The sequence below is a fragment of the Capsicum annuum genome, chromosome 1 (assembly GCF_002878395.1).
Source record: "Capsicum annuum cultivar UCD-10X-F1 chromosome 1, UCD10Xv1.1, whole genome shotgun sequence".
Lineage (NCBI taxonomy): Eukaryota > Viridiplantae > Streptophyta > Magnoliopsida > Solanales > Solanaceae > Capsicum > Capsicum annuum.
The window spans coordinates 199122121-199132831 of NC_061111.1; the positions used below are offsets into that span (position 1 = coordinate 199122121).

General features: G+C 33.6%; 2 protein-coding genes across 3 annotated transcripts; both read left to right on the top strand.

Moving 5' to 3' along the window:
- Positions 1-508: 508 nt before the first annotated feature.
- Positions 509-4503, top strand: LOC124888741. 2 transcript variants are annotated; one of them, XM_047399917.1, is made up of 3 exons: positions 509-662; positions 2472-2787; positions 3961-4503. In XM_047399917.1, the coding sequence occupies exon 2, from the start codon at positions 2489-2491 to the stop codon at positions 2747-2749; it is 261 nt and encodes an 86-aa protein (XP_047255873.1). In that variant the 5' UTR covers positions 509-662; positions 2472-2488; the 3' UTR covers positions 2750-2787; positions 3961-4503. The 2 variants fall into 2 exon arrangements, with proteins under 2 accessions (XP_047255873.1, XP_047255874.1); XM_047399918.1 differs by having other exon boundaries at positions 550-662; positions 2483-2787.
- Positions 4504-5749: 1246 nt separating this feature from the next.
- On the top strand, positions 5750-7258 carry LOC107854943 (pentatricopeptide repeat-containing protein At1g08070, chloroplastic-like). Its single transcript, XM_016699939.2, has one exon. The coding sequence runs from the start codon at positions 5750-5752 to the stop codon at positions 7256-7258; it is 1509 nt and encodes a 502-aa protein (XP_016555425.2).
- The last annotated feature ends 3453 nt before the right edge of the window (positions 7259-10711 follow it).

Consider the following 10711-nt stretch of genomic DNA (forward strand, 5'->3'; position numbering starts at 1 on the left):
TGACTATGATTCGAATGCATAGCGATAATTGATGGTGTTGATTATCTATAATGATTGATAATTATTGCGGTACCAATAATTGATGTGATAATTGTTAATATTGACTAGTAATACATAGTCATGTATTCAAATATGCGTTCAATCGACACATACAAAAAAAATTAACTAGATGTGAGCAATATCTCTAAAAGAAAATTAATACTCCCTTGGTCGCAACTTGTTTGATCAATTTTCTGTTTCAATCCAATTCAAAATGAATGACCATTTAATTCTTTAATTTTAACTTTTCAAATGATATGCTTAAGATTGCAAAATTAAAATACATTTAATATGTATCTAATTAAAAACTATAAAATTTAGAAATCCTTTTTACATTATTAAATTTTGTGTCAAGTCAAAATAGACAAAGACAAATTGAAACGGAGGAAACGTCAATTTTATAGGACCATTGATGTATTTGACCAAAATATGGGGAGAGCTAGACTTTTAGATCAAAATTAAAGATAAAAAGTGTAATTTTCAAAACCTTGGAGAACATTCGTAAATAAATAACTCTTTAGTTCATTTACATTACAAATACTATAAATTACAGTAGCTGAAACTTTCTAAAGCTTCAACCATATTGACGGCAAAAGTTTGGATTTTTCTCAGTAAAGCGAAAGGTAAGCTGTTCTCGGATTTTGTATTCTGTATTGTACACAAATTTCTCTTGGCGGGTATCCAATTCTTGGAGAAATTTTTCGTTTTAATATCAGCATTGGATGCTGCCTGCAAACTGTTTGATGATATGCCTAAACCAATTTTTCTTCTTCAATAGTTAAATACTTATTATTTGATTGAATAAGTGGACCAATATAAATGGTGGGTATGCTTTGTTTTTTTAATTAATTGGAAATTGTTGAATTACTCTGTAATTGTGTGCTGAATTTTGATTTGGACCAAAAAAAAACTGTGAGTCTGCTACATTTTGTTTCATCCCTTGGAAGTAATTGAATTACTCTATATGTTTTTCTTAAAATTGGGATTTATTGTTTCCACGAGTTTACTCTGTTCCAGCTGAATGTGAATCTCCATTCATGTAATGCAACTAATGACATTAAAGTAAGAAATCATTCAAGAATTGGTATTTTAGTGAAGATGCTATCGATAAAACCATGTAATAAGTTTGTTCCACTTCCTGATACATTTTGCAAGGGAATAAATAAATTTGCTCTCTTTTTTCCCCGTTTGGATTGGCTGAATTTAAGTACCTTTGAAGCTCAAGTGTTGAAAAACACTTCTTACATGTTGGAGCTTAATTTGGATAAAAATAACTGTTAATGATAAAAAGGTCAACAGATTAATCAAATAAAAACAGTTGTTAAGCTTTTAATAAGTCAAAAGCGATAGGTTGTACAACCCCAACTTATTGCTTTTGACTATGTAAAAGCTACACTGAATTTTGCGAAACACTCCAAAAATCCAAAAAGAACTTAAAAGCAGCTTTTAAGCCCATCAAATAGGCTGTAGATAAATGAATATAAAAGGTTTAAGTGCATTGCATTAGGTTATGTTGGTCTATTTCCAGTTTATTAGGTCATTCCTTCTTCAAGGATTTATATCTAAATAAAGTTTAGTTAAAAAAATTAGGAAAGTGCTAAGTGAAAGATAGCTTGAGAGAAAACTTTCTTTTTGTTGGTAATGGAATAGAAATGTGTTCAAAGGCATTCTAGTTGGTGTTAAAATCAAAATTCTGGAATTATCAGTTCATTTGATGTCCAATAAGGTGGTGAAACTAAATTTCTAGAACTTGTGGCAACATTTTCAAATTGGCTAGTACGTTTCCCCCAACTTTTCTTAGATTATAGCTTATGAGTTTTGGTATGCAATGAAAAAAAAGGCAAGCTGTTTATAGTGTTTAGGTTATTCTTTCCTGTTCTAACCAATTCTTCTTTAGTACAATAGGTCATGATTATTACGACTTACGAGAAAGCTTCAGTTTTGTTCTTTTGGTAATTGTTTTTCCTCAATGATGTAATTCATTTAAATAATTAAATCCTCTGTAAATTATTAATTTTTCTTATTTATTTTTTGTTGAAGATTGATTTTTCTTATTTATTTGATTCATTTTCTCGTTTACTTTTTTCTTGTTTCTATTTATATGGCCTAACTAGACATAGGGAAATAGTTAGACTAGACAGGTGACTGTAAGACATGAAACCCGAGGGATGCCTAATGTCTTCCCCTCAGGTTTAATGAATCTCCTGACCTTAGAATCTCAAGTAGTAGATGTTAGGAGTCATTTTGAGGGGTTCTCTTTCTCTTTTCGTATATTAATTTATTTATTGTTATTCATTAAAAAAAAAGAGTAAAATGAGTTTGGTGAGCTAATGCACCGAAAAAATGTTTTAGGTGGCGAATCCAATAATTAGTATCCTTAGAATACCAACTTGTCGCTCATTTTTAATGCTTTCTTTATTCTTAAACTCAAGGTGTGCAACAGAGAGAAATGACACGAGGGTTGATATGGGCTACAGCAGAAGATTTGGCAAAGAATAGAGGAAAAGTTCTGTCTTTGTATAGGCAAATCTTGAGGAGCCTTAACTCACCTGCTTTGCCATTGAACTTAGCATCTAGACTTCAAAAGAAAGCTGAGGTCCGTGCCATGTTCATGTTGGGTTCCGAGGAGCAATCTATTCATAACATTCAAGATCTTATTGATGCTGCTGAATACTCTCTTTCCATTTTAAAAAAAGGCGAACTTCCGTAGCATATTCAAGTTTTTCAATAAGCCCGAACAATTTTCTTGTAAGTGCAAATGCTCTGAAAGGATCTTTCGCATTTTCTTAGTTCCCTTTATGCTTATATAAAGCCTACTGTTTCATTCAGCTGCTTGAAGTGTGTTAGTTTTTCTTTCTTGCACAGTGGTTCTTTCTAAAGTTCGAGCACTATCAAATGAGAATAAACTTCTTTCTAAAGTTCGAGCACTATCAAATGAGAATAAACAAAATTTGCCGGACAAGAACAAATAACTCATTCTAAGAATAAATAACAAAATTTGCCGGACAAGAATAAGTAAGTCGCATGAGAATAAATAACTCATAGAATTCTAGGGTAAATACTTAGTGACAGGACAAGAATTTCTATTTAACGGGTAGCTACTGATAACAAGATAATTCCATTCTCTAAAATTTGGCAGATAGATCTCATTAGTGGTTTAGAAGCTGAAGGTAGAGATAGGAAACAAGTGTGAATGAACTTCAAAGTTCTCAATATTAATTACCTAACAATTGCGCACTTCCTCGCCGTTGCAAACAAATTTAGCCTTGATTTGTTTGATAGCATGGATTTGCTGTCAGCTGCTGTGCATGTGAACTTTTGTGAACTGTGAAGATGGATCAGCTACTTGAAAGGCCCTCTCTTGATCTAGTAGTCTATTTTGTTCACACTTGGAGCTTGCTATAAGTATGTTACCATTATTTTGTTCAGGTAAGCTGTTATAGTGGGAGGCTTGGAGCTACTTCTATTTGAAACTAGGGTAGTCCTGTGGCAATCACATAAACTTTCCATTTTGAAAGTTCCTACATCTTTCTCATGGTGTTTGCATTGGTCGATCTTTAAAGTGCATGATGAACAAAATTTAGCATAATTGAAGAACATTGATAAGGTGATCACCTGCTTGTAGATAACTAGCTACGCTAGAAATTCCAATTACAGACAGTCGGACACTAACCAAAGCATATAAAATCATTGAAAACTTGATGCACGTGAATAACTTCAGCTTCTGTATTTCTCCTATTTTGTAGTTTCTGGCAACTTTACCGTGATTATCTTTCCTATTTCTTTCTAAGTAATAACACTTTCCTGAAAGTGAAAATTCCATGTGAGAATATTCTTGTGTACAACTCTTAACATACATGATTTATTTTCCTACGAGTTGTAACCTGTCCTTGACTTCGAATTACTGACATGTTCGAACAGATTTGAAGCAGCTCGATTTCATATCTACGTAGTACTAGCAGCTCAAACTCTCTGTTGAAGATTCCTCTTGTGCAACATAAGTCTTTAAGCATCTCCAACGAGGCTTCTGCATCCTGTAAATTATCCGTAGAGGTATGTGTTTGACCATTGATGGAGGTAGACGATGTGTGACATTACTCTGGCCGAGACTATCCAGACGAGGATATCAGTGTGCTTCTAAACGACATACAATATTTGTCTCCTCAATACAAGCTGTATTACATAGATAGAGAATGGCATTCCTTGTTTCTACAGATGTTTTGATATAATAAAACTAAGAAAAACCTCGTCTTTACTACTTGTAGTGATTTCTGAACTTTTGTAACTTTGGTTCTTCTGTTGTGTGCTTTCAATTTACTTTCTAAAGAGACCAACTTTTCTGGGGTGTAGTGTAGTTTAAGATTCCTTGTGAATTTCGAAACTCTATAGTTGTGAGTACTCCTCTTAACCTTGAATTTTCATTTTCATATAAATAAATGATTTAGAGTTTCTTACTGAATTTAATTATTGAGGGCGAAAATGACTAGGATTTCTAAAATTGTCCACATGGATAGACAGTTCTTGGTTGGACCAAAATATTTATGCTCAATCAATCAACACGCCGTCCATCCATGTAACTAAGGGTTGGGAAATGGTTGATTTCAAATGATGAGATAAAGTTAAGTTTTGTTTGGACATTTAGTTTGAGTCTTTTTATATTGCAGAGTACTCCCTCCATTTCATAATAGATGAATTGTTAGATTTTGACACACAAATTAAGGAATAAGTATTAAAAACATAAATTTAACACAACTTTTTAGTTTTACCCCCCCCCCCCCCCCAAAAAAAGTTGACCTTGTAATACCTTTTCAAAAGTTAATTGAATGTTAAATCATAAGGGTAAATTTGAAGAAAAATCTAATGATTTATTTTGAAACATCAATAAATATTCCAACAATTCACTTATTCTGAAACGGAGGGAGTATTTTTTTTTCATGAACATAAAAAATTTATTATTTTAATTCATTGTCCAATCTTATTAAATAAGAAAAAGTTTATAACAAAATATAATGCATTATTACAAAGCTATTATAAAAAAATATACTAACATTTATTGGTTAAATTTTGGTTTGGTAAAAAAGTAAAATTGAACCTGAATTATTATAGTGTATTACTTTTTAATATAATTTTTAATATAATCTTCCTACATGGGTAAATTGAGAATTGATTTGAAGTAATAATAAATTTTATATTTATATGAGATATAAATAAATAATTAAATAGTAATAACAGGAATTATAAATTTTATTTAGTGGATATAAATAATCGAAATCACATGTCCAAATGCCACCTCATACAGCATGTCCAAATGCCTACTAAATCTGTTGGTCAATTCTTCTTTCCAAAGTTGTTAATTTTTGACTTTTTTGCTGTGTGATTCTGAACAAGAAATCAAATGTTCTACTTGTCCTTGTCCCCTGTTACATCCTTATATGTTTGTTGCACTGCAAATGCACTCCACACCACTAGTAACTCAACCAAACAATTCAATTCTTTCATCACCAAAACTACTTCCCAACAACACCTTTACGCCAAAATCACATCTTTATGTTCTTCTCCAATACCCTTTAAGGACACGACCGACGCCCACTCTCTTTTCTCTCAATTACGGGACCCCAATATCGATCTCTATAACGCCTTATTGAGGCGTGTTTTGAGTTCTAAATGTAAGGAAAATGCTTTACTTGCTATTTTAATGTATGTTGAAATGATGTGTAAGGGGTTAGATTTTGATAAGTATACGTACCCTCTTGTTATAAAGGCGTGTGTTGAGTTACGTGAGCTGAGATATGGCAGGTTGGTTCATGCCCATGTGATAAAAAATGGGTTTGCGTTGGATTTGTATGTAGTGAACAGTTTGATGCGTTTTTATGGTGTTTGTGGGTGTGTTGGGAGTGTTCGGAAGGCGTTCGATAGAAGTCCTCTGAGAGATTTGGTGTCTTGGACTATTTTGATTCAGGGGTATGTGGACAATGGTTATTGGAAGGAAGGAGTGGATTTGTTCTTTGAAATGGTGGACGATGGGTTAAGGGCTGACGAAAGGATGATGGCGGTTGTGATATCTGCTTGTGCGAAATTAGGGGATTTGAGATTGGGCAAGAAGTTGCACGAATATGTGTGGAGTTATAAGTTGAATTTTGATGTGTTTCTTGGGAATGCGTTGGTCGATATGTACTTAAAATGTGGTGAACGTGATGTTGCTCTTAGTGTTTTCAGAGAGATGCCGATGAGAAATGTGATCTCTTGGAATACATTAATATCCGGATTGGCTCAAAGAAGGGAATTTAAACAGGCAATGGATGCATTTAACGAAATGCAGGATCAAGGAGTGAAGCCTGATGAGAATACTTTAGTTGGCGTTCTGAACTGTTGTAGCAATTTAGGGGCGCTAGGAGTTGGGAAATGGGTGCATAAATATGTAGATAGAAATCGGATACAAGTAACAGGGTTTGCGGGCAATGCTCTTGTTGATATGTACGCAAAGTGTGGAACCATGGACGATGCCCTTAAAGTTTTTGGAAGTATGAGTACTAAAGATATTTATTCATACACATCCGTGATAGTTGGATTGGCCGCACATGGAAAGGCACGGATGGCACTTGATTTCTTCTATGAGATGCTTGATATTGGCATACAACCAAATGAAGTCACGTTTGTAGGTGTTCTCACAGCGTGCAGTCATGGAGGACTTGTGGAAGAGGGCCAAAAGCTTTTTGCAGATATGTGGAGAGTGCACAAATTAAAACCTCGAATAGAACACTATGGCTGTATGGTTGATCTGTTGGGTCGTGCAGGGTTGATAGATGAAGCAATGGAGTTTGTACAACACATGCCGATAGAACCTGATGCTTCTATTTGGGGATCGATATTAGCAGCATGCAGGATCCAAGGAAAAGTTGAACTCGCTGAGCATGTGACTGAGATACTTGTCAATATCGAGTCTGAAAAAGATGGCACATACGTACTGATGTCAAACACATATGCTTCGGTCAGTAAATGGAGAGATGCTTTAGAAGTAAGAAAAGCAATGAAGAGACAGAAAATAAAGAAAGTTCCTGGATGTAGCTCCATTGAACTTGATGGCATTGTTTCCGAATTTAGGAGATGTGACAAAGCCCATCCAAGAAGTAAAGACATATATGCGGCGGTTGAGCAACTGACACTTCATCTAACTGGTACAGAGGCCTTCTCAAACGGTAGTGAGTATTTCATAGTCTGAATGCTGCAAAGAAGCTATAATTATTCCCTTAATTGAATGGTTAGATCGATATGGTACCTCTGTTCACTGTTCGTCTATATGCTGTTGCCCTGTTTCACTCGGCTTGTCTCTTCTACCTGAAGAAGCCCACGCAAACACACTGTGCAATGAAGTTGGCAGCCTAATCTGGACATGAAATTTGTCAAGTTGATCTCAGGCTTCACTTCTTGACTTATATGTCATTAATTTTTTAGAAGCTCTGCCGCTCGAAAAGTTGGGAGGGCGATTCCTTTGTACATTTTGTAACAAACATTTTAGAATGATGAGAGTATTATAACACATAGATTGTTCACAATTAATTACAAGATGGCTAAGCTGGACTCAAATGAGCTGAACTAATAAATGAGCGGTCAATAATCAACCGAAATTGGCGGATTATGATTTCATGAAATAATTTTGTCACGTAACTGGAACAACAGTTCAAGTCTCAGCAAAGGTAAGAGTAAATTCCTTAAATTGTCATTGAAGTTTTACAAACATCCCCCACTAATGTCACTTATGATTTTTCTTTTTTTGACAATAATGTCGCTGAACTCTATAATTATTCCAAAAAAAAAAAAAAAAAACTAGCAGAAATGTTAAAAACTTAACAGTATGGCCCATTTGATCATTGCATTTGACCCAACACTTAATTATCGATATTCCATGTCCCATGACTATATTTGACAGTTGGACTAGAGCATTTGAAAGGTAATGCCATTGTTCACCAAGAAGTCATTTTAAGTGTTAGATGAAACAAGTCTCTCTGCTACAAAGATGCCCCTCACCATTCAAAAATTGATGTGCAAAATCCCGAGAAGGCCTTCCAGCTATCTAACTCTATATTCCATCCTTTATAGAATATCAATGAGAAACCTGCAAATGCGTATCGTCTTCCCTGACCCCATCAAGTTCAAGAGTGGTAGTATTTGCTTTCAAGAGATTATATTGAGACGCTTTCATTAGCAATTGATTCTAAGACAAATGACTGTTGAATTCGGATTTGTACTAGCAGTTTCATCAACGAAAAATGCCTTGTAGAATCGATTTAAATGCAGAAAACTCTCTTTGCCTTGATGAACATAAAGATTGTGATGTTTTGGATTGTGTACACACATACAACCTCATCAACATTGTGGTGAGAAATGTTAATGCCTTCAATAATATCAACAGAATTGAGTTGCAACCGATCGATCGACAGAAAGCTCAACAAATGTTTTGTAGTACCATGTCCTTGCATCTTTTTCTTTCTTATGATAAAAAATCAAATATCAAGTCAGTGCAACAAATTGTAACAGGGTGAAGTGGGAGGATAAGACTAAATGGCTTTTAGATACATATATTAATATATTGAGTGTAATTCCACGAGTGAGGTCCGGAAGGCCAAAGGGTGGTGCTTATGCAATTTTACCCCTACTTTATGAAGGTAAATAGATGTTTGATATATCTTCGACTCAAGCTTTTAGATACATACAAGTTTTAATATATTAATATAATGGGTTATAGGTAGGTGGGGGTGGGGGTGGGGGAGATAGGTAGCTGCTAAATTAGTCCATATTATAATGGGTTCAACATTACGTTTACTAAGTTTTAGATGGCATAAGTGTTGGGTTATGGGTTATGGATAATAATTAAGTGTTGGGTCAAATATAGTTAAATGGGTTATACCGTTAAGTTTTTAATATTTTGTTGGTTTTTTGTTATTTTGGAATAATTATAGAATTTAATGATATTATTATCCAAAAAAAAATCATAAGTGACATTAGTGAGATGTTTGTAGAACTTGATAATTTATGGAATTTACTCGCAAAAGTAACAAGAGCTCATTTGACACTAGGCATAAAGAATAGCTAATTTTATCCCATGCATGTTAATTGGTTGACTTAAAATCATATGACAACTTATGTTCCCAACCAAATGTGAGTTAGTAGTGAATTCTTCCCATTTACCTATCTTTGTAGGGCAAATGAAATCCTCAGATGTTTCTATATGATACGCAAACAACTCCTATATGATCTGAGAGATATGTTAAGAGTTATGTTGTTGGTTACGTGCCCCTAATAAACTCTCTTCTTGTGAAACAAAAGACAATACTAATAATTAACGTACAAGGGAAGCATGCATGCAGTTAGAAACAATGGTAGAATACTGTGACGTATTGGGACAACAGAATGCATGTGTAGTCGTATGAATCTATCTTTAGTTTCATCCTAAAAATAAATTTGTATGTCGTGTCGTGGGGAACCATTTGCATGTGATTGTGAGATTATCTAATAGTAGAAGCAAAATGAGATGATGAATGTTAGCTCTGTTTAAGACTCAACTATTATCATATGTAGATATATAAGTGCATGCATTTTCTTTATTACTTTGAATTTTACATGAGATTGACACACATTTTAAAATAGAATTAGTACGTTCAATTCTTATTGTTACCCATTATCAATAGGAATAATTTCTACGTGATTGGCCTATAGAAAAAAGTCACGCCCTTAGGTGGGGGAGCGTGTTGAGTTATAATACGATTAAAGTAATTGATTCAAAATATTCTTTTTTTTTTTTTTAATAAATTGTAGATGAGACGATTATCAGAAAGTTCAATATTCAGAGCTCACCGTCTCTCTGCCACACATTATCAAATAAGAATTTTTACATGGTTAACCCCATCTATGGCTACACACAACCACATCTATCATCTATGGCTAGCTATATACACAGGATTTTATAGACCAAACGCTTAATTACTGAGGTATATTTTAGTAACTAGGTAAAAAAATACGATAATTTCATCCCAATTTTATGAATTTATTTAAATGCGTATTAATATTAGTGAATAAGTGCATGATCCAAGTTGGAAGTCATAAGAAATGTGTGATAGACCTTTCAGCATATATTATATCTAATGATTGAGCATCTACAGCTAACAATAATATTATTACAAATTAAACACTTTATATTTTTGGCTTCTCTCCCAAGCTGTTCCCTATTGTGAAGCAATTGTTGTTACGATAACGATATATATGGGTAACAAAATTAAATAGTAGTACTAGTCAATTATTCTATTCCCCCATTTAATCTGAATTTGCTTTAGAAAGTCTTTAAAGCATTCTCCATCAAAATTACATTTCAAGATTTCCAATTCAAAATTTCTGATTAAAATTAAAAATTAAAGGGTATTTACTACCAGCTGGATTAATTCTAATATTTGATCATTTAATATAATTTCCAGCTAAAAGCTAGATGAAAATGAGGTCGTACAACAAGTACTAATATTAATTACATTTCAATTCCATGGTAGCTAATCGGAATCAGCTGAATAAATTTTCATCGATCACCCTCCATTTTATTCTCACATTCCCATAGGATTCAAAAAACTAAAACTAAAATAAAATTATATACATTGCACCAAAAATAAAAATAATTAGCTTTGTCGTT